Source organism: Poecilia reticulata, chromosome 20, assembly GCF_904066995.2.
Source record: "Poecilia reticulata chromosome 20, P_reticulata-male-v2, whole genome shotgun sequence".
Taxonomy (NCBI): Eukaryota; Metazoa; Chordata; class Actinopteri; order Cyprinodontiformes; family Poeciliidae; genus Poecilia; species Poecilia reticulata.
In genome coordinates, this window is record NC_088849.1 from 6209156 (window position 1) to 6234127 (window position 24972).

The 24972-nt window shown below is 40.7% G+C and overlaps 1 protein-coding gene across 2 annotated transcripts in view; it reads right to left on the reverse strand.

The window, feature by feature from the left end:
• The window catches only part of LOC103482325 (partitioning defective 3 homolog), a 388210-nt gene that overhangs the window by 75272 nt on the left and 287966 nt on the right, over positions 1-24972 (reverse strand). For both annotated transcript variants that reach the window (XM_081602034.1, XM_008438421.3), the window contains one exon: positions 20697-20999. In XM_081602034.1, coding sequence (XP_081458160.1) covers positions 20697-20999 — 303 coding nt within the window. The remainder of the gene's footprint in view (positions 1-20696; positions 21000-24972) is intronic.

Below are 24972 nucleotides of genomic sequence, written 5' to 3' on the forward strand. Positions count from 1 at the left end.
CCTCACCTGGTGGTCATGAATTTAGCCAAGTGCAATTCAGACTATATCAACGAAAAAAAGTCCTTGAACTTTTCTAGTGATGTCTGCTTACCACAGATAATTCCCCTAAAGTCTCCAAAGTCTCAGGATTTTGCTTGCCAAGGTGGGGGAAAGTAGATCGAGAGGCGGGTTAGTGTGGCTTCCGCTTTGATGAGACAACTGTACCGATTTCTCATGGTGAAGAGAGAGTTGAGCCCAAAAGATTGAACTCTGACTGTACCAGTCGATCCGCTTTCCTACCCTCATCGATGGCTATGAGCTCTGGGTACTGACTAAAATAATGAGACGGCAAATCCAAGTGGTTGTCTGAGATCTCTCTTGAGGCTCCTCCATACTTCATTCGAATTCCAAATTCGCCTGTCATTGACGTAGAAATGTCACAAAAATTGCGTCATTTAGTTCATAGAAAGACGTTGGCTTCTCCAATCAACTGTAATCTAAGAGGGACTCGGAGTAGAACCCCTGCACCTCCACATCATCAAGAGGAGCTAGTTGAGGTGACTCAACTAGCACCTAGTTGAGTCAGGAGGCATCTGGTGAGGATGCCTCCTGTACACATTCCTAGCGAGGCATTTCAGGCATGTCCCGTCAGCAGGAGACCCATAGGAAGATCCACAACACGCTGGAGGGACTATGTTTCTTGGACTGGCCTTGGATCAGCTTGGAATTATCCCAGAGGAAAGGGTAATCCAAAGCGAGAGGAAAGTCTGGGCCTGTCTGCTTAGGCTGCTGCCTCCGCGACCCGACCCTGGATTAAGTCGAAGGTAATGGATGCCGGGATGCATTTCTTTTCCAACAAGACCATTTCAAAACAGACACCAGCTGTGTCCAAGTCAAAATTTAAGAGGGACAAGTTCTGATTGACGGTTTGTGTAGTCTTTAAATCAAAATCCTTATCGCAACTATAAAGAAGACTATAAAGAATGAATGGTTTAATCCTAAATTTAACCTTGTAATTTAGAACACAGTCAGTGTTACACGACTCTGCAAAGAGCACTGAGTTGAAATTATAAGCCTTCTTTGGCACCTTTTACTTGTAATTTGTACTTTAATGTGCCTAACATGGTTAGGCACATTTCAAAGTGACTTAGTCGACATGTATATAGAGAAAATGAGTTTGCATGTTTGTTTTCTTGGCTCTAATTTAATTTTTAAACATTGATACTGGAAATATATTATCCTTAGCGTGACTGGACTGAAGTACCCTGCTTTCAGTTTCTGATGAGGCATGAGTCAAATCCACCAGCTGTTTTCTCCCTGCATCTAATGTTGCCTAGGTGATATTATTTTAACAGCAACAGGTTTTCTCTTTCACACAATTAAACACCATCAGCATCAAGCAGAAGGGACGGAGAAAAAATAAAGAAGACTCCTCTAAGACCGCTTGTCAAACGCTCTTCTATTCCCCCAAAACTCCTTAGGGCACGTGAACAGGAAACATAAGAAATGTAGCAAAGAAAGAAATGGATAATAAAAGAAAGAGAAGGAGCTAGAAGTATGAGTGGACTCACATGAGGGAGCAGTGGGGCAATGGCCTGCAGGTAAACAGGGTTAAACCAGACTGGTTGTTAAAGGTTGTAGTGTTGTTATGACCAGGTAGTGGGGGGGTACAAGAATGTTAGGGGGTCATGCGGGACCGAAAATAATGAAGAGGAAAGCCTCATTCACTTCCTTGGTTTAGCCTTTGGCCTATAATGAGGGCTCTTGACACCGGGGAGCACACTGATGCAACACATTTGGCAGCCTAGCAAATTGACCTGGGTGCCTGATGGGTGATTGACAGCTATTCCTAAGGGCACCTAAGCTGCCCTGCATGTGTGTGTGTGCGGGAGGGGGGCGCGAGAGTGTGTTCTTTAAAGTGGAAAGTGAGTCAGACAAAGGAAGAAAAAGGAAAGTGAGATGGAGTGAGAGGGCAGAGAGGATGAAGTGACAAGGGGCTGTCAATGATGAAGAGAGGGAGTGGGGGGGAGGGGAGCACTAGAGCAGCGCTGAAAAGGTAATTGTGGGTAATTTAATGCTAAACTAAATTAGAACTGCGAGTTCAAACGTCATAATGGTCTGCAGAGTGAAAGTGTTTACCAGATGGGGGTTGGGGGGGATTTAATATTGGTGTGGGCACTCATGCGTACGTGTGTGGTCATGTGTGCATACCAGTGTTGCTGCTTATGCGCTTCAGGATTTCTATGTATCACCAGCTAGCTACGCACCGCTGCTGTCCGATTCATAACTGTCCTTTACACCCAGCGCAGAAAGCGCCTCGCAAACATATTTGTACCTTTTGAAATTTGTCACATTGCAACCACATTGCATTTTTGCTCAGGCCCTTTAGTCTGACACCCTGAAGTAAAATCCAGTGCAACTGATCACCTTTAGATTTTACCTAAATAGCAACAGAGTCCATCTATGTGTGTGGACTCTTTGATATTGGTAAAATAATCAATGCCAAGGAGTCTTTCTTTAGCGTCACTAAATAGAAAAACCTATATTTAACCTTCCTATCTTATCTAAAATCCCTGATAAAATATGGGCTATTCAAGTATGTGACAGTCTAAACACTAATGACATGTTTAAAGAGTCTCAGTCAGGTTTCAGAGTTCCTCTTAAGCACTTAAACATAACTTGTAAAAGTTACAAATGATATTCTCTTGGTTCCTGATATTTGTGTAGGTTCTAGTTTTGCTAGATATCAGTGCTGCTTTTGACCACAATATTATGTTAGAACTGCTTCAACGCACAAGTACAAAACAGAACTAAGCTAGTTTAAGTCCCTGTTTGTCAAATCCAGTCTCATGTGCACAATAAATCATCTTCACACTCAAGAGTTACTTATGGAGTACCACATAATAGTAAAAGTGACAATAAGAATTATTTATTACATCTTTTATTACATCTTTTATTAGGTAACTATATGTCTTTGACTGTGTCACAGCAATTATAGCCCCACAAACACAAATACTGCTCTTGAAAAACATTCCCATTTGAAAGATAATTCTTTAAGACACCAGCAACATAAAGAAGTGTCATTTTTATCACTAAACTGCGCACGATAACAGCATTTTCACATTTAATGGTATTTATTGATGCTTTCATTGAACAAACAGTGGAGAAAACAGTAAAACTATAAATCCTGACAATAGGGACAGTTTCATGGGATTTTAAACATCCTTAATAGAAATTTATTGTGCCAATGATAAATCAAAGCTTTATCACAACAAATGATAAATGATGCGATAAATGCCAACCCCTAGCATTAGCTATTTTTTCAAACAGGAATCGTCAGAAGTTTTCATTTCGAGGTAACTCTAAATGATAAGGAGTGGTATACGGATGTGCTCCGGTGGTTTTTCAAATTCCAGTCCTTAATAAAAAGAACAAACACAAAAACAAGAATGTTAAAGTCAATGTTATATTCAAGCTGATGTGGTACAGCAAAAAAAATACAATGGCAATAAAGATGTCTGTCATGATATTTGTAAATCTGTCTCAGATTTACATGCATTCCATAGCTGAAATGATACCACCGGTCAAACCAAAGCACATCAGGATGCCTAAACTAACACCGGAGGTTTAAGTCTTCTTTTCCCTCCAAATTGAGTTTCTTGCCAAGAATTCCTCATAAATCCCAATCGCAGCCTGTAGCTTCCCAGTATCTCAATAGAGTGTTGGGTTCAGACTTCAGACAGGTGAGCAGAGATAGGGGAAGGATATTATTTATGCCGGACGACATATATAACTCTAGTGAATATGGAAACAGTGACTGTTGGTTGATTTATTTCACAAGCCTGAAAGATGCAGTCATCGCTGCTATAAAACAAACTCCCAAACCTGAAAGGAGAACTCCCCGGAGTGTTCAGTTTATATACACATAGAACACTCAAGTTTCTTTATACATGTATTTTTAAAATAGTGTCTAAGTGTTGACATGCGATACTGCAAAAACAAATGTGTCCAAATTGTTTTGGGTTGACTTAAACGTTAATTAATGCGCGACAATGCATAATACCTTTGTCCCACTTTGCCACCGTTATGGAAAAAAAGGTGATCAAACCAAAATTGATGAGAACAAATTGAAGTAAATAACAACAGGGATCTTTCTGGAGCAAATCAGCGGTAAATGAAATATAATCTTAGTCAAGTTGGCAGACAGTCTGAACTTCAAAACAAAAAACACTAAACAGCAGTTAATTTGTATTTAAATATGCTTTTTATCGGTCTCAGATGTTGCCGTGCAAACAGTTTGAAGAAAGAACCGGCTACCTGGAGAACGCAGAGCTGACACATGAAAGCTCCTCTGCTGAGTTTTCACCCTGTCAGCACGCCGCAGGCACACACCCACCTAATTAACATCTATCTCCTGGAAATAAGCCAGCGTGTTTATTATTATTATTCTGAGGTATAGATAAAGAAAAAAGAAGCAAAAAAACAAGATGAACTAAAAGCGGAGAACAAAGTATTAACCGTCCTCAGAAGTCATCGTTTTGGCGACTACCTTTAGAGACGTGAGCAAAGACGAAACAAGATGTAAGCGGTAAATGACGCAGCTCTGCTTTATACGGCTGATAATCGCGTCACGGCAGGGAGCCGAGCAGGTGAATTATCCTCTCTGCGGACTCTGACGCCACCATATTTTTCCTAAAGTCTCCCAGAGGAACAGCCCCCCCCCCCACCATCCCACCATCCTTCTCCCCACAGGTGGCTGAGTCTGCTGGATATGTGAAGACTTACAGTGAGAGTTGCAGGCTGCTGCGTCCCATATCTCTAATGGTTGTTTTAAAAGACAGACCGATGGGAGTGATGAGAGGTGGATGGAGACGGTGTTTAAGCCGCGTCTCTGTCTCCAGAGACGGGCGAGAGAGAGAGAGCGAGCAGCTGAGTTATGGAGCGCGGTGACGACTGGGAACGCCTCGCATCGCTCTGCTGTGCTCCGTGAATGATGGGATGGAGGACGCAGCTGGGATCTCGACCTGAAGCAGTGAGGCTGGAGAGAGGGAGGGGTAAGGAGGTTTGGGGGAGGACGCTCTTCAGTGCAACTGCTCTCGCTCTCTGGGAGGCGCAGGTCCGCTTTGTGTCATTGTATTCTATTGGCTCAGGTTAATCTTTGTCTCTCTGCTGCTCTGCCTCTCACTGCAGCTGTCGCCTTGCTTTCTTTTGTTACCTGACCATTTTCGATTATGTTTTGAATAACTATCTGCTATTTGTTAAAAATTTGCACTGATCTGATATTTTAGGGAAAAGCAGAATGGATGTATTTTGTTCTGTTTTTTTTTTTTTTTTAGTTTTCAGAAACACATGAATATTGATGCAAACAAAACTATTTGTTTCCCGCCATGGCGGTGGTGGTGCTGCACCAACAAACACTGAAAAAAAAATGCCACAAAAACCAGTGAATAAAACTTGAGCGTAATTTCCTTCTTCAAAATAATTATAGGAGATTTACGTTGTTGTAGCATTTCTCTTTTGTATTTAGTAAAAGACCATGAGCCATTTCTCCTGCTAATGCTAGTCTCTCAAGTTTGTTTTGGTTGTACTTACCCAGAATGCCCTGCGCTATAATTCATCTCCTGCAGCGAGCACTTTTTACAAGGTACGTAGTTCATGTTTAGCTTAGTAAGATGCAATGAAAGGTACACATCTAATCATTAGTAACCATGGAGAAAATGCCCCATTGTCATATAGCCTAGCATGTACTAAAAAACTGGCAAGCATGTAGACTTTTGTACACTCTTAGGTCTGCTCTGCTGTAAGGGGAAATACATGTGATGTACATTCAGACAAAGTCTGCAATTTCATCAAATCATCAACCCTAACCGACCAATACCCTTGGGCTTTGGGTCAGTTTCTAAGCTACTTTTGGTAATATCGCTGTTTATGATCCCAACTAGTTGTGCTACTTCCGAACAACTTAGAAATACAATCGTAAACACTCTGTTTAATACTCTTCTCTTCCGACATCCATCATGGTGCCTCAACATAAGAAGGTGACATGAGTTGCAAAGAGTCAATATTGGGGCTGACCTACAGAAACTATGGATGATTACAAAGTCATGTTCATGCAAGTTTTGGACTGAGACTGTGTCTGATGCCTATTCTTTAACCTTTTAACTGTCACGGTGACACAGGTGTCCTTATCGACCCTTTGTCTTACATGTAAGTAATTTGACGGTGACAGTTGATGTTAAAAACATTATATAGTGCTTTTAAAAATCATTTTGACAACTCAGTCACAGTTTCTCATTCGTACTCACAAACATACACACACTTTTACACTGATATGCAGATCTGTAGGCAAGATTTGTAGTTAAGTGCCTTGCCCAGGGGCACATTGACGTGACAGGAGGAAGCTGAAATCGAACCGATAACCTTCCGATCTACTCTATACTCAGAGCCACAGTCACCTCTGTTGAGCTAATGTTATGGATTGGAATCAGAGGGAAATAATCCTCATCTCTTCATCTCTGTAGCGTTGTTTCTCTCATCCTCAGTCGTTCTCTCTGTACTTTGAACCCTTCTTGTTTGACCGTGCAGAGCAGAGATGGCGACACGGCATGAGGTCTCCATCGCAAGGTTAGAAGCTACAGATGGTGGACTCAACACTGACTCCGCTAAGCCTGCCGCTAAAATAGAAATGACGTCTGTCAGTTATGCCGTAGTGATGATGTATAAGGAGTAGTCTCCGAGACATCCAGACACGATAAATGACAGGACAGGAAGAAGCTTGTATTACTGACCTCTAGGTGATCAGACCCAACAAAACAAGACAATAAAACACAGGTGGGGTAATCAAAGGAGCTTCATCTTGCTATAATGAACACAAATCTATGTTTGCATACCTTCAAATGTGTATGTGTATGTGTATGTGTGTTTCCACTGTAGGGCAACCCACAAGATCTCCTTTTCCTTTTTCCCTTTCATCCTACTCCTTTCTTTTTCCCTCCATCATATTTCTTCTTTTAACTAAGCTGATTAAAAGGCAACACCCCAACACCCAACTCACACACCACCTAACCCCGAGCCTTTCAGCTGCGAGGGGTGGAGAGGAGCCCTAACCGCGTTCTGCATGAATATTAAGTATGGGATTTGTGTTGCGGGTTTGAAATTGGAAATCACAAGTTTGACTAATCAGCTTTAGAGGTTCAACATTCGGCATGTGCATTTCTACGTATGTGTGTGCGTGTCTGCGTGTGCGTGTGTGTGTTAGTGCATCTCTTCCTGTGTCTCCAGTGGCAACAGCGTGTCCCTGCACACATACACCAAGCCCTCCTGCCACCACCACTGATCCCGCTGTGAGTCAGAGTGCTTATTCACTGCCTCAGCAGGGCCAAATGTCCCCCCTCCCCCAAAACCCTCTCCCTCCATACACACTCGCACTAATGCTCCTCTCCACCCTCTCTTCACTGTATTCACTCTCTCCCACCTCCCATTTAAAAAAAAAGAGACCCAGAAATAGCCCAAGAGGCTATTAGGAAAAATACAGCCAAAGGAGGAGGAAGCTGTGGGGGTTTACAGTCCAAAGCCATTCAAGAGTACACTCCAGCGTCTCCCTCTCCCTCGCTCCCCCATGCCTCTCTTTGTTCCGATGAATCAGAGCTTCAGCGAACACGCTTCCATTCTCTCTCTCTGGATAGCTGGGGCTTGTTCTCCATCCCGGGCATCAGTGGAAAATGAGGGGGAAGAAAGAGTGATAATGAGAGGTAAAAGAGGTGGGGGGGTATAGGGGTGAGGAATAAGAGCGCGCAACAGGAGCGAGGGGAGAAAGAGATTAAGAATAAGATGTGAGGATGAGAGAAGGGAACATTAATGAAGCAGAGCCGATCCCATAATGGAGAGCGGATGAAATGAAGGGGAAGGAAACAACATGAAAAACCATTTCACGTCTCCATGTTGCAGCTAATGTTTCGCGTTCCCTTTTTGTCCTTCGCCACTTTCCCCACCACACCATCTCATGCCCACATTTATAAAGTCTTCGCCTTGTTCCAGACAAGAGATGTTATTTTTAAAAGATAAAAGAGCTTCACTTTTAAATCACTTAGAAAGCCGCCTCTTGATTGAACGATGTTGGAACTGCTGCTGTCATTTTACAGCGTTTAAGCTCTTCCTTAAAGCCCAAGTAACTTTTTGAGGTTTGGAAAATTATAGATAACGCTCAGAGGTATTGATGATAATTGCAATGATCTAAAAAAATGTTTTTCTTCCGTTTTGTAAATGTCATGAGGCACTCAAGAAGAGGCAAGATTTATGGAAAAGTTTTTTTTCCTTCTTCTCATAAAGCCCAGAAACGCTTTGATAAATCAGGCAGCACTTAAACTACAGAAGTGAAATTGTCTCAAGACTAACCTGGTGATTCCTTTTGACTGACAGAGTAAAAAAAGCACTTCTTGTACTTTTGGAACATTTTTTTCCCCATTGTTTTCAATAAAAGTCAGGGCCAAATGCTGGCCCTTTTTTCTGATGTTTGCCAGTTTTTTGTTAAACACAAGAAAAACTAAACTGATAATATTTGTGATTTCACAAATGTAGGACATTAAGCAGACGTATTCTGCTAGTTCTGAGAAGTCAAAACCAGTCGTGGGTTCCTGCTGCAATGGAGGAATCAAAAAAAGGGACGACAGCAAGATATGTCGAGCGAGATGTAAGACACACCGAGACTGGATACCAGAGGATTTGCAGGCCAATCACTGCAGAGGGTTTATAGCATGCAGGGCATTAGAGCGGCAGGTAAGCAGAAAGCCATCAAGCTGGTCACTGAGGCAGCAGAAGTCCGGTTCAGATGGATGTGGATCAAAAGAGTAGAACCTGAGGAAGGGCAATGATACCTCGAGCAACAAGCTGGGACCCCATCGACCCCCACTGGGATCACTTGGACTAAGAGTGCCTGAAACTGTGAGAGACCTGAAACACCTAATGACCCCCCAAAAAAATGACTGATGAAGTGTTCAAGCGTGTCAAACATCATAGTTTTAAAAGTATGATGTGCATGATTCAAGTTTTCAGATCTAAGCACATATTTTAAGCTGTTCTAACCATGCTAACTAAGGAGAAACGTATAAAACATCCACATCCAGCTTAAAGAGCTTTGATAAACCTGGTTTACAAAAATCCTAACCCCCTTTTCAACCGCATTTAAACATACTGCAAGTAAAATTTTAACAAATATGTCTTTTTCCTCAATCTTTTAGCCTATTTTCAACCTTTTAGATTTAATGCAACATTGTCTTTTTTCTATGCCTTTTCAATGGCTAAAGAGTGTTTCTTGGCAGGTAGTAAGCTTTTAAAAACCTCACAGTGACAAACATAAGCAGCTACTATGGAAGACATTTTTTACAGTGGTCAGTAGTTTGGGGGAATGCGGTAAAACAACAATTTCTTTGTTTTTAAACAATTATTTATGGTCTGAAACTCAGCGTAGTTTCACCTTCCTGTGAACACGAGAACCCGAAATGCCCCGATTTTACGACATTTTCTTTTAGAAGATCAAAGTGATTCTGGAAATTTAACCATACTGTATTCATTCAATTATGTTTATCTGCAGCAGACACTGTGTAATAGCTCTGTTATCAGGTCGATCACTATCAAACACTCTTATAGAACGTATGATCAGTCATCTATGAAACCAGTACTGCATGGTAATAAATCCTAGAAACACACCAAGCAAATTTAACAGGACATTTTCAAATTATGTGAGGACCAAAGTAGCATGGGTGGTTGAACTGAGCCACCAAGAAAGGCAGGAGATGTTATGTGTGGTGTTTCACTTCAACCAAGATTGTCTGTGTTTCTGTTGACCATATATTTGGGGAATATTGACAAAGTTTTGTAAACACTTGTAATGGAAATGCAGCTAATGCTGCTTTTGGAGGTTCAATGGGACAGAATGTGGCTCAAGTGGTTGTCTTTTCAAAATGTAAGCCGGTTAAAAGAGAACTTGACTTTGGTGTCGTAAAACAAACATTTGAGGTGATTCATGGCATGAATAAAACAACCTACACCAAAGTACAAACCATGAGCTACAAACCAACCCAATAGGAAAATCCGTAAAAATGACCCCATTGGAAACATTAAGCAAGTAAATTTGCTTAATGTTTATTTGGGTATGTCCAAGCCTAAGGATGACAGAGAAAAAATAGCTGGGCCTGAAACTTACAGACTAACATGGCATTTTACTCCACATCAGTAAACCAATTCAATAAGCCTGACCATGTTAAAGTGCTTTTCGTTATAAACTTCTCCAGTTATTTCTCCTGGCACAAAAAACAAGAAAAGCGCCACCAATCAGAGAGGATACAGTGGAAACCGAGAGATACTAATGGCATTCCCTTAAATAATCTTGCCTTTCTTTGAAAACAAGCCAGGTTTTGAGAACTTTGGCTCCGCTGTGATCCATGATGACATCATGAGGCCATTACAGTGGACCAACAAGGCCACGTGCTACCATTACCCTGTCACAAGGGACTAAGAGCATTTTTACAAGCATGCTGATGCCATTAGAAATGTCTGGTGGCTTCCACTGGATTTTATTAGGTACCAAAGTCTGGTTCAGGTGACCTAACAAAGCACTTGGATCATTTTTCAGCAGGGGTCCCTAAAGCTGAGTCTGGACATTAGCAGACGCTGTACTGGTTTCAGACATATACAAGGAAGCCTTTAGAATAAGCCCATTATGATGTAGCTTTACTCTGACAGAGAAAACAGCTGAGAAAATAATCACTTATAAGTCTAAAGAGCAACTAGGCAACACGGTGTTAGTAAGATATTCTGATTTATATTTAATATCATAGACCAGGAAATGCAAAAATAGGGAAAACTTTTAAAAGACAAGAATTGAAAATGTTGGTGAGTTGGCTTTTTATTTATTTTTATGTTTTTAAAGGCTCCTTAAGAGTCAAACTCTGAACACGGTTTAAGACAGATGAAATATACCCGTCGCTGGCCTTGAGGATTTGCTACGTAGTCACCTATTCAGTTCCCCGTAATTACAAAAGCTTTTGCCGAGATCCGATTTGTCTCTGGAAGCTTGTTCGAGGCAGGAGGATTGGAACGACAACGGCTCAGTCTGACAAAGAAATATGGATACCGCTCTTAAAATAGAGAGAACTAATGCAGTTCTGTGTCGAGTGTGTGGGGCGTGATGGCTTAGACGGGGTAAGGTAAATTTAATTACATGCCCTGTACACACTGCTGGCTTTCACTTAGCATGAGCGGACTGCTTGAAACAACTGAACCTGAGTGACCACTTAGAAAATAGTGTTAGGGAATATTCAGTCATCTGATGAAGATGAAAGAGTCCTTTTAATGTACTTATAGTAGCATCTTTAGTAAGGTACTACTACACCTACACACTGCTAACGGTTGGAGTTTAATTACTCTCAAAGAGATTGAACTTCTTCATTAAAGAGCTGCCACATTTCACTAGGCAACGGCATTGAAGGAGATTGTCACGATATGATAACCTTGAGTATCATACTGTGGTCTTGTAGAGTTTTCAGCTAGAGTCAAAAGCTGTTCAGCTGCTTCCTCCAGAACTGCTGGAACCAATTGTAGCTTAGCTGATTGATTCTGAAACTTTGCATTTTTGTTTCAAACAGGTTGATGATATTAGGGACTCAGTTTAAATAAATAATGTAGCTTAAGATGATTTTCTACGCTCCACAATCCTACTTCCTGGATTGTGAGCAAATGTTCATAGGCCACGGTGAGGGGTATTTGTAATGTGTTTTGCGTCTTTCTCATTATTAAAATATTTGCCTACAATAATGTCACAATGTCAACAAGCTGTAAACGTAGCAATCGAGGAAAGTAACACTTCATAGGAAATAGTTCATGTTTGATGTGTCCACTAGGTCAAACTACATCATTTCAGCAACAACGCCCCTCTGCAATACATCCGTAAACAACCAGTTTTCCGCACCATACGTCTCTGAAATCTTGCAACTGTATGGGCCGTTCCATTTGGAAAAACAAGACAGAAAGTTGGAGCTCCTTAAGGACATCTTAAGGAAGACAACAATACTACCACCACACTCACGGGTGTAGCAGTGTTGCTACTGTTTTTTTTCCAAACGTTTTGCATTGTATGCTTGCCCTAGGCAGCCTACACTGCCCCCTAGAGTCTAGCAGAATGTGGCAACAGCGGGGACGAGTCACACAGAGTGCAAATGCCGTAAAAGTCATGTGTTTCTGATTACTTGCGAAATATAAATGCATAACAAATTAACCAAGCTTAACAGCAACACTACGTTTTGCTTTCAAGTAATCAGAAGCATCACGGCCTCTTTTGACTGACTATAAACATCAGATCACTTTCCTCATAGGCTGATGTCACTAGAATCTGTGCATTTATGCCTTTTATTGACCCAAGAGATCAATAAAATCCAGAGATGATGATGATATGATGATGTGCTGCTATGCTTTTCTGCTTGGTGAAATGACTCACAGATCAAACCCAAACCTTAAAGTCACAAGTCACCTACCAGCTCTGTGTCTCAGCCACACCAGATCCACAACTACAAAAACCTGTTTGACAGCACTGAGTAACAGTGTTGAAAGCAGTAATTCTATATTTGAGCAGAAGAGCTGCTGTTAGTTTGTGAAATTAGGTTATCTGTCATGTGAAAAGCAGACTTTCTTACACAACGGCTTCATACCAACACGACAGGCACGCAGCAGCGTGTGTGTGCCTGTGTGTGTGCGTGTTATTTAATCAAAATGGATTTCTCCGTGATTGAATTCCGCTGAAGTATATCCCACATTTGCCAACAGCATGTTCTCTGTGTGTGCACCCCAATTAGTTGCTGTGACATTTTCAAAACAAATCATAACATCGGGTTTAAATCTGGAGAGGAAAACCTTGCGAGTTCCACCGAGCGCTTGTCTGTTGCTGTAAGTTTGCGTTGTAGACACGGCGTTGTTACGATGTCGGGCATCGGCAGCCTTCAGGAGAGTTGAGAGGGGATTAACTGGCTGTTTTGCTGCTACTGATCGCTGGGAATGGAAGGCCCTCCGGTGCTGATCAACAAACAGGGTCGTAACAGCCCCTGGTCATGTTCGCACTCATTCGCCTCCACCTCATATTTGGCTTGTCGGGGTACAGCAGCATTAAATAACACTCCCTCTTTTTTCTTTGATCTTGTTCTAGTTCATTAGGTGCTGCCTGCATGTCCTTGAGGCCTTGAAGGGCATTGCTAAAATATAGTACACAGATTCTTAATCAGATCCACTTTGTGCGGAGTTGAAGCCAAAATGTTTCGATATCCCTCTCATGTTCTCTATCCCATGTTTTCTTTTTCTTCTTTATTTTGCTTTCAGGCTGTTTGCCTTCCTAAATGAACGTAATGATACAAACGGAGGATAAATTGCCTTCTGCGCACTTCATCTCATCACATCTATCCCAAGGGTCCTTTCTGAGGTGGGGAGGGGTTCAAACACAAGCACACACACCAGAAAAATAATTCACTTGCTCTGCCTTTTAGATCTGTGTTGCTTTCAGTGTGGAGTTGCTGTGATGAGTTTGATATGTGTTTGATGTCTTGGGCCTACAGCAAATATGGAAAAAAGGGGAAATATCAGGGTATGGACAGTGTGTTGTACTAGGTTCCATCTTTTTCTTACAAGGTGAATGAGAGATCATCAACTCATCTTCACAATATGCAAAATCAAAACTCTCTGACAGGGAAGTACCAGCGCTCTTTCCGGTGTGACAATGCCCATTTGCTTAACATCCATTTTTAAGGAAAACAATAACTTTTTTGTGGCATTAACCTTAAAACTGCAAAGATTTACATGATGTATTCATGCTGACGAATTTGCATTCTCCTCTATATGAAAAACAAATTAATCTAAGTCCAGGTTAGGACTCAAATCTTTGAGATGCAAGCCTAACCGCAGCTGAAATCTCAGGTCTTTTTCTCCAAAACCAAGACAAGTGTCAGATTCTAGTGTCTGAAATTATCAGTCCACACATCATATATGTGCCATCTAGTTTGTCCAAAACTAAAAACTTCTTAGGTTCTGTTATTTTAGTACTTGAGCATTAAACGTCTATCTTCTGCTACTAACTACTGATAGCAACTCTTGAAATTAAGGATGTACAATATTTATCCCATTTGGATTAAAGTGGAATAAAACAATTCTGGACAAAGCAAAACACCAATGAGAATGTAAGTCACTATTAGTAACCACTTATGTATGTGTTTCATTAGAGCAAATTGTTCCTTGATGTTAGAAATATCAATGTGACTCCCTTGGGGGACGGCAAGTAAAGGTTATTAGAGACTTAGGAGCTGTTATTAAAGCCTTAATGCAGATGCGAGGCTTGTAGAAGATTCATTTGTATACTGATGAATTATTGAGAGGCAAGGATTTAATCAAAGCTACAGATGTTGCAGACAAAAGTGTTGTTAATCTCTCTTTGATTGCCTCTCAATTAAAAGAGACTATAAAAATCAAACTGATTGTTGATTGCAGAGTTAATTACAGACACGAAATAAGAGAGTAAACAATAAAAAAGTGATTACTCTAGATTGGTTCCGTGATTATCTGACCGAGGTAGAAATGCTATTGTTATAATTTATTACTTTAATGCTGTCGTACAATTGTCTTTTCAAACAATAGAGCACACAACAGAACCAAAGGAATATATGTCTCCACTGGAGTAGAATGCAAGTTAGACTTGCTCTCGTCCACAATTTGTATGATAAAACACAAGACAAACTTATGGAAAAAAGAAAATCATAAAACAAGCCAAAAGACATTTAAAGAGAAAGGCATAGCAGTTGTATGAACCAACAAACACTTGACTGTCAGCCTAAACTGACAGACCATGAAAGAAAACTGGTAACACATCATACCTATGTTGAAACATGGTGGTGGCAGCATTATGTTAAGACGTTACCTTTTTTCACCAAGGGCAGGGAGTTTGTCAAACCTGATAGGAAAATGTATGAAGGCCTGTCAAAGATTTAGCTCAATTCAGTTTATTTATATAATACCAACTCAAATTGGTTGTAATATCCCACTAGGGCATTACGAGGTAAATCACTAGGCTCCTAGTTGTTACAAAATGCAGTCAAATTCACTTTATTATGGCGATACATAAAAAACGAAAGACTGCACTGAACTACTGACTCTCAACAGTCAGTAGTTATGACCTCCAGACGAACCAGGTTCACTGTGAGCAGCCATCTGCCCCAACCGTCTGGGGATTTGAGACAGGTCAACTTCTGGCTGAAATATAGCAGGTTTTACAATGGATAAGAGTTTATTTTAAGTTAAAAACACGTTTGATGTCTGTGGTAATGTCCAACCATTCATTGGCCTATAAATGCTTGCCCTTGCAGGTTTTCTGGGGAGCTGGTACTTATGTCTGGTAGTCATTGGGCGAGAAGCCAGGGTGTACCCTGGATACTTCGCCAGTCTGTCTCAGTGTAGTTTGGGGTTGTAACATGACAACATATCAAAATGTTGAAAGGGTCTGAACTACTTCTGCAAGAAACTACAGAGTACTATCTCTCATCTGGGGTGTACCTCACCAGATTGATGATTCCCAGGACAACATCCTTAAGCCTGTAGTCATGAAGGTTAACCATTCCATTGCACCAATAAACTTTACTTAGAAGTAAATAGCTTTCATCAAATACTCATGACAATCCAAGTCAGGAGAATGCAATAAGGACGGTTGTTACCTAAACTTTGAGGCTAACACGAGGAAGCAAAGGGAAAAAGAAAGCACAGCACTGTTTGTTCCTTTTAGGAGAAGATCTTTAGGGTTTTTGTTTCTGCCTCTTCAACAGACATTTCAAAACTGCTGAGTTGCCTGTGACTTTGGAGACTTTGAAAAGCTGAGATCCATAAGCGTCATATCTTTTCGCTCACCCCGACCCCCTTTCCTGTGCATCTCTCTGACTCTTTCTTGCCCTCGCGCTAAGGTGTGTTGGAAACTCTGCTGGGTAATGGGGGCAGCAGTCAATCAAACTCGAGTTTCAAAAGGTGATGCTTTGTTTCACGCTTGCTTCCCGCAAATCCCATTGAGCCTTGCAACCTGTCACAACGTCGTTCTAAAAGGCAGCACCGACTCCAGTCACCCAAACCGCACAGTCCCCGGGCAGATGGAGGGGTTGACTTGTCAGATGCCTGTCGAGAAATGAGGTCATTCCATTTTTAGATGTCTGCCTCTTATTTTTTATAAGGTGAAACAAACCAATCTAAAAAGAAAACAATGTGCTCAGACGTACAGGCCTGGTTTGCTTTCATGTAAACTTCATGATAAACAGAGCAGAATCGATGCTTCAGACATTGAGGTGAAACGCAATATTTACCTTTTGGTTTTATATAAGGTCTTGACAACACCGTGCACAAACAAATCCTCGGTTTCCACCGGTACCCCTCAGTTTTACTGATTCTGACAGCACTGTCAAAACACCACCAGAGCTGCCAGTTCTAATAACACAGCAATAAATTGTCAAATGAGCTCTTGTTGTAGCGTGATCCCACAGAGGAACTGTAAAACTCGATATGGCAGAGTGGGCAGTATCTCTGAACGCCCACACCAAGCAGGGGTCCTCGTATCTCCCGGTGGTTTATTGGCTCAGGTCTGACTCACTCTGGCTTTACAGTCATAGTGACCTTCCCATTAGGGCTCCATTACCAAAGGTCTATTAGGGGGGAGGTGGGGTGCCTACAGAGGTTATTTATCCAGCTGCAGCCTCTCTCTCTCTGTGAAATTTAGTGGATAAACAACAGAGCAGCTTACCAAGCATCGCAGAGTCATGGCCGAGTGCTTTTATTAAGGCATTAAGTGAATGCGCATGCATGTACAAACACCTGGGGCATAAATGAGTTGAAGATTCCAAGCAAAAGTGTTAGGGCACTTGCAGAAATGGGAAATTTACCTTATCTAACAAATTACCAACTACCTGATAGAGTCAGACTTGTGACTAACAAGCTGAAACGGTGTGGTGCCAATTAGCTTACCATGGCACTCAAACTGTTTTAACCTTGAAAATATACACCAATCAAGCATTAATGGAGGGAACTGCCTTCCGCTTTTCATATATGCTTATAACTGCAGAGACTGAACACACCACTGGGTCTGCAGTATCGGGAGATGCTCTGACCAGGCTTTCAAGCAAATAAAAATCTGACAACAGTCAAACTCACTTAAATCAAAATGTTCACTTGCTGCCAAATATAACCTCCCCACTGACAGACGCAATTAATTATGAGACAATCCGTGTAACTCACTTCAGTTGCCAGTGGTCACAATATTACGTCTGATCGGTGTGTAAAAGTTTCAGGTTTGCTTAAACATAGCAGATGTTAACAACAATTTAAATGTATTTCATTTCCATTTTATATTTCTAGAAAATCTACAGTCCTACTGAACCTACTAATGAAGATGATTCATTCGTCACATCCAACTGATTAAACCATACTTAGGTTTTGTATTGACGCACAACTTGCTTAGTGAAACCAGTTCAGTTTCCATGGCAACTACTTGTTGTGTTTGCTCATAGGTGGCAGTAGTCTTAACTTCATGTTTTGACTGAAATATTCACCACAGCATCCATATTTAGGTTTAACAGTGGGCCACCCCTTCGTCATTTAGCTGGCGGAATGCTAGCTGGTAGCATTGCTAGCATGTCCAGCTGGCCCAAAACTTTAGGTGGCCATTCTACACGTGTACACTTCATAAAAATATCAGTTGGTATTTAATGGGAACAAATATTATTGGGAGAAGTTAGTTCTTAAAATTGCTAAGCTTACAAATTTGTCTCTTAGCGCACCACATTCCATGTGGTCCCTTTGAGCTAGCTTCAGTCTTCCCAGCAGTTCAACTCCAACTGCAAGTTTTAGGCCTATTTTCATCAGATATACAAAAAAAAGTTAATGGAAGTAATAATAATCATATCCTTTCTCAGACATGAGAGGCCATTGCAGTTGTGAGGGCATCTACTCTCAAAACAAATACCTTGTAATATAGTATTATTTAATATGCCAAAGCAGCAAGTTGTGCCCGTCATCCTGGCTTCACTCTCTGAAATGTTAGGAAATTAAACAAGAATATATCAAAATAGAGTTCTGGTACATATAAGAAAAAAGTTGTGAATAATAAATAAGTTGAATTGGTTACCTTAAGGTCGGTTAAAAGTTTAAATTAGCTCTGTTAACATGGAGTCAAATTGCATTTAGACACCAGTAAATACAGTTAAGTTGAATTAGTTGGGATATAATTATTTCCATGTAATGTTACAGCTCTGTTGAGTAAGACATAAACCTCTTTTCTATATATCTTCACCTGCACAAATTATGTTATTGTTGCAGATTCCAAAAAGCAATAAAGTGTTTGCAACAAAAATATGAATGAGTGTTAACTCATGTTTGTTGTCGTGAGTGTTGAAAAGGTCGGAAATAATTGCAAATTCTGTTTTATGGGAGCTTTAAACTCGACAGTTCCATGAAGATTCATTTAGAAATGCAAATTGCTGTTTACGTTAGTTATGATAGGCAAGTGACGGGAGTTTTAAATCTGAATGTGCTTCTGGCTCCTTTTTGAAAGAAGTAAATGGAAAAACAGAGGGAACCATGAAGCAGAGGATATTATTGTATTTCAGACAAATACTGCAGGCAGGCACACAGCTGGGCTGGCATACATAAGATATGCAAAGCGAGAGGGTGTGCTAAACGAAAACCCAAGTGTCGTACACGTTGTGCATATTTGAAATCAAATCGCTGCGTTCAGAAAAGTTAATCCCGTTCCTGCAAATAAGCTCCACATACAGCAATCAATACTCAAAGCGAAGCTTCTGCATACAATTAACATGAAACGCTAAGTTTTAATATGGAAATAAAGCTGCAAATGGCTGATATTTAAGATGCTTTCAAAACAGGTAAAACGGGAAATACAATTTGTTGCTAAAATATTCACCCCCTTTTTGTCAGTAGGTAGATGGGCAAGTGTTGCCAAAGATGGGCACACATGTCAGACTTAAATTGAATTAAAAAGCTCTTCATATAATTTTCCAAACCATCAATTTCCTTCCTCTTCACAATTATATGCTACTTTCTATAGGTCTATCACATAAAATCCTAATAAAATACGTTGAACTTTGTAGCTATTGTTGCATTCACATTATCATCTATATGAAGCTATAAGGTTATAGTTTTATTGTTTTTGCAAGACATGAAAAAAAGAACAAAGATGTAACATAGATACTACAAGATACTACAAAAGAACAAAGAGAGATGTGGAATGATGTACTTCTCTGATGTTTTGTTTGTAAAACATAAAAGAACATTTTGGTGAAAAGGAAAAGGAACTGGAAATACAAGCTCAGATCAAGACAATAATTGTATTTTCTTTACATATTTGTAATCAGTTGTTTGACAGTTGGTACAGAGAAGATGGCGGATGCGGATCTTTGGCTTTTGATGAAATACCAGGTAAGTCCCCATGTGGATTGATCTGGCTTCCAGGAGGAACACAAGGCCTTGTTATTCTATATTTACTGTCGCATCAGGGTTACAGGATGAAGATCCTTCCTCCTCAAATTCTCTAAAAAACACCCAGCAACTTATCCTGAGGTACTCTTTCCTGGTCACACACACAGAGTAACACACTATTCCAACCACCGCCCAGCAGGAAAAGGTCACTGCACTGCCAAAGACACATGTCAGTCTCAGGAGGTGGGTATTATCCAGTCCTCCAAAAGTTGGAAAGACCAGTAGACCAGTGGTCTACTGATGCTCCCCCTATGAGCATCAATAAACGCATCTTACGTCAACTCAGAAAGAGAAAAGGGCATCAGGGTTTAAGAAGTAAACCTAATGAATGTTATAAGGTCGAGGGTAATTCGTTTTCCTCTAGTAAAAATGGAAAAAATAAACTAAATTACAGTAAAGAATGTTCTGGGAAAACTTTCCTGACATGACCCGACAACTTCACAACTTACCGATTTGCCTGAAGCAGCCCTACAGCATCTGTTGCAGAAAGTTTTCCCCGACATTACACTCATCTCTCCTGCGCCTTCCAAACAGATTGGATTACCTCCAGCGCAAAGGCAAAACAGAGATCTGAAGCCTCTGAGCCTACAAACTGTGTAACGAGTGGCTGCCGACTGGCAGCAGGTAGTTTAAAATATTGGGTAATTTGCTATTGGAACAGGAAAGCAACTTTATGATGTTGCAACCTTATAAACCATAGATTTATTATTTTATTGACGTGGTGAAGCCGTTGGCTGCACATGCATTCAAGGTAAAGACGTGTCTGTGCGACGAGACTCCAAGGAGATTACCTGTGATCCCGGCGAAATGAAAAAAAAAAGAAAAAAAAGTGAGACGACGCTAGATAATATATTCCGCCACATGAAGAATTACTGATAGGATTCTGATGTTCTTTTTACTTTGTTTCTGGATTTTACCAGCCTGCTCTGGGGAATGCCCTGTAGATAAAGCATGTGATAAAAAGCTGTGTGAAATTCAGCGTTGATCTGTGAACCGTGTCTCGTCTTTGCCAAGTAAAAGTGAACAAATGAACTCACACCACTGTCTATGCATAATAGATGAGATGTAAATCTCCCAGACTGATGCAAATCAGTAAGCTACGGAGGAGCAAGGCTGGTCGGTCTCATTCGGATGACCGGCGGGATCTGAATTGGGTTCTTTACCTGTTGGGAGCTGCGGGTCGTCCGTTGCGGTGCTTGTTGACTTGGGCGTACAGCGCCTCCAGAGGGGGTCCGTTGAGCTGTGGGTTGACAGGGGATCGAGGGCTCTGCGGGCTCTGAGGGAGGTGGTAGTGGTGGCCATAGGGGTCGATGCTGCCGCTGTCCTGAGATGACCCCAGCGACCCGATGCCAGCGTAGGTATGCTCCTCGTCCGAGCTGAAGGTGCGACTGACGACGTCTTGGATCTCGGCATATTCCCTCTCCTTCGCCTGCCGCTCCCGAATTTCCCGCGTCTTGGCCTGGATTCTGGAACGAATGTCATCAGGATAAGCGTTAGACACACAATGTATGAAAAATGACACGCATATGATGGATGTCTCAATTTACTTCTGATAAAGCACAAAACCTGAAGAAGATCCCCCCAAAAAAGCGGAAAAGTATAGCCTACATTTACATTTGTCTCATTTACTCAGATACCCAAAGCTAAAGTATACCAAAATGAGTTGTTTTGTCTACAGTCAGTGCTTTATGATGGAAAATATTGTTAACAGTTTCCAACCAATCTGACTGAGTTTTAGGGACAGAGGGGCACCAGGAGGTGCTAGAGCACCTGTCCTTTTTTCTTCTGAACAGAAAAAGTGCCCTTCTAAAATCTTTTTCTTACTTTTTATTTTTTTATTTACAGTCTATAGTGTGTGGCCTAAGGTAGCATTTCTGGATTTAACAACCTATATTACCACCGCCTCACATTTTTTGGAATATTGCCAGACAAAACAGACACATTCAGCTTCTACACACCACACATCTAGAAGAAACTTCCAGAAAACTTCAAAACAGCCGAAACACTGAGTTCCCTTAAATCAAGGCTCAAGACCCACCGGCTAAGAGTTGCTTTTGAAGCTGCGTAATAAATGGAACATTGAGCATCACATTGGACATTGTATTGATGATTCTGATGATAGCGCTTGTAACATGCATTTCTGGTTTCTTAAATATTGACTGTTGCTTTTATGGCTTTTTATTTTGGTATTTTTATGATGTAAAGTAGCGGCTCTCAATGTGGGCGGTACCGCCCCCCAGGGGGCTGGGGGACATTTTTACAAAAGGGGGGCGCTGGGATGCCTTTGGGGGCATTTGGTCGAAGGTAAACTTTACACCTTAAATGCACAACAATACCAGTTTAGACTTTGAGCAACTTGGTAAAACTGTATTGTGTAACATTAAATCATGCTTGGATGCAACTATATCGATGGCAGCTCTTCTTCTATTCAGTGTTTGTTAGCTTCTGTTAGCTTCTTGGCGCAGCTCCGTTCTCCTGCTACTGGTAGCTAAAATCATGATACCCTCACTTTGTATCCCTCTGAAAAATGAATCAATTTAACCTTCCTATGGTGTTAGGGTCCCTACGGACCCGTTTTGAGTTTTAGCATGCATAAAAGTACTTCATACATTTGTTTTTTGCGTTGAAACTTTTTGACTTTGTCAGGGACTTCGATTTAAACAAAGTAAAATAAATTTATTTTTTTTTACTAAATTATAAAGTGCTCTGGTGAAAAAAATGACTTTTGTGGTGTTTGGGTCATTTGTGACCCGGTTAAAATTTTCGATTATAAAACAATAAAAAAATGCCAAAAATTAAATCATAAACACACAATCAACCAACAGCCTCTTCCTCCAACCACTTGAAGTTCATTTAGGGGCTTTTCTCTTTGACTTTTTGCGAGAACAAACAAAGGGAGACATTTCCAGGCTTGTCAAGCCATTTGAGTGTAGACGTGGTGACTTGCAGAGTACACATCTCCAATTCACAGGATGCAACAATGAGGAGAAGATTCACTGTAAATGAAGCTTTGGATCACATCTTTGCTGCAAATGAGGCAGAGGACACACAGGATTTTAGCGATGGAGATAAGTGACAAAAAGCCCATAATCATCCTGGAATACAACAAAAACAAAGGAGGAGTGGACAATCTGGACAAGCTGATTGCCACCTACACTTGCCAGCGAATGACCAGGAGATGGCCAATGGTTGTGTTTTACAACATCCTCAATGTGTCTGCATACAATGCATTTGTGTTGTGGACCCAAATTCACCAAGGGTGGAATTCAACCCAAAACACCAAGCGGAGAATGTTTCTTGAGGAGCTCGGGAATTCCCTTGTCAAGCCGCACATTGAGCAACGGGAACGGGTGCCCCGAGAGCCAGCTGCTGCAGACTTGGTCAGACAGCTGCAGTGGTCACCAAACACGCCATCCACATCCACAGCAACAAGAAGAGCATCAGCATCACCTTCCCCCTCAGCAGCCAGCCCTGCCTCAAGCACTCCATCCACAGCCACAATGCCAGTGAGACCACCTCGCTCAAAAAGAAAGAGGTGTCAGGTCTGCCCTAGCAATATGGACAGAAAAACCTACATAGTGTGCTTCACCTGCAACAAATATATCTGTAAAGAACACACTAAAAGTGTCACTTTTTGCAACACATGCATCTAAACACACACACACACGCACACACACACCCCCACACACACACACACACACACACACACACACACACAGGCATGTTCTTTGCACAGAGTATTTATAGAACAAGTACTTGATTTCTTTTGATGTGATTTTCTCAATTGACCTTGCAAATCTTTGTTTTATTGTAATTTGTTATTATTTATGACTGTTCTGTTTTTCATATTGTTAAATATTGTATTAAAGTTCTATTGTGTGGGGAAAAAAAAGACTTGTTTTTGCCCTTTTCTTGAAGTAAATATATACGGGTCCAAAATGACCCGAAACACCATAGATGTTGCTATATTTGATAATATTAAAATTAAAATCTTTTTTTTGTTGAACATTTAAGAAATGTGTTTTAATATCTCTCAGTTACACTCAGGTAACAGAACAACTGATTATTTTGTTGCCTTCTTCTCTTAAGGTTCATTTGACCACTTTTTAGACATTGAAAACGAGGGGTATTTTGTTAAAACAAAGGCCCAGGGGGCCACAAAAAAATATTAAAACCAATCTTTTCATGGATAAGGGAGCCCAACCAGCTAAACAAGAGTTAAGAAAAACATTGGATGATAAAAGATTGTTTTTAGGGCATTTTATGGCTGATTTAATACACGGGTCCAAAATGACCCGCTAACACTACAGATGGCAGGAGAAAGCTAACACCAGAGGAAGGTTAAATAAAGAAATCCCTCCATGGGTGATACCACGATAGAGAGCGTTCATTTTATAGCGTTAACACCGGTGCTGTAAGTGGTCCGGTATGAAACGGGTGTGATAGAACAACACAGCACTTTTAAATTTCAATAATCAGAATGCAAAAATTGTTTCCGTTGTTTTAAAAGGTTGATGTCAGTCTGCCTTTTCCCTATCTATACGCTTTCCGACTGCCCTGCACCTTAGGGGCTTAAAAAAAAAAAAGACGCGCACATTGCGCAAAACTGAAAATTCAGAAGGGGAACGTAAAACGGAGCGATGAACTAGATGTGAATTATGGCATAAAAACAGAGAATCCGACGCTGAACAGTGAAAATGGGATTAGGTGATGAGTGAAGATTACTGATGGTGAGCATCAATAAATGATAAAATAAGTCTAGCAACAGGAAAGAAACTAAAGTGGACATAGCAATAAACCAAGAGATAATAATACTAATCAAAGGAAACTAAATGGAAATGAATGAAGAACAAAATGCAAGAATAAACTAAGAAACTAAAGTAAATACAGAGGAATAAACTTGTATTAATTATTTCGAGCAATAACTAATACAGAGGACAGAATGGCAAGAATAAACGGACACTATTTCAAGATAAAAGGTAAAATAATTGTTGAAGTGCCATGGGTTTGTTGAGACCACAACTGAGAATAAATATATCTTACAGACCATAACAGTAAAGAACTGATCACTTATTTATGTTTTTAATTAGATTTGATATATTTATTTCTTCAATACTATTTTTTATGTCAGTGTCAATGTCATGAGGCTGATGACTCCATGACACTTTCAATTTGACTCATTAGGATTTGATTAAGAACCAAATTTGTTCTTTGTAATTTCTGTCCAGTAAAACTATTAATCTATAAAACTATTAATCTATAAATCAATAGACAGGTCTATATAAAGATATAATCCATGTTTCTGTCTCATATTTGTATGGCATTAAAGGACCTGGAACTTTTGTTTTTCCCCTGAAAGCTCTGGTTTGCACAATAAATGCCATGTGGGTGAAGTTTTATGGATGATACTCTGATGTCCCATTCTCCTGAAGGCAGCAC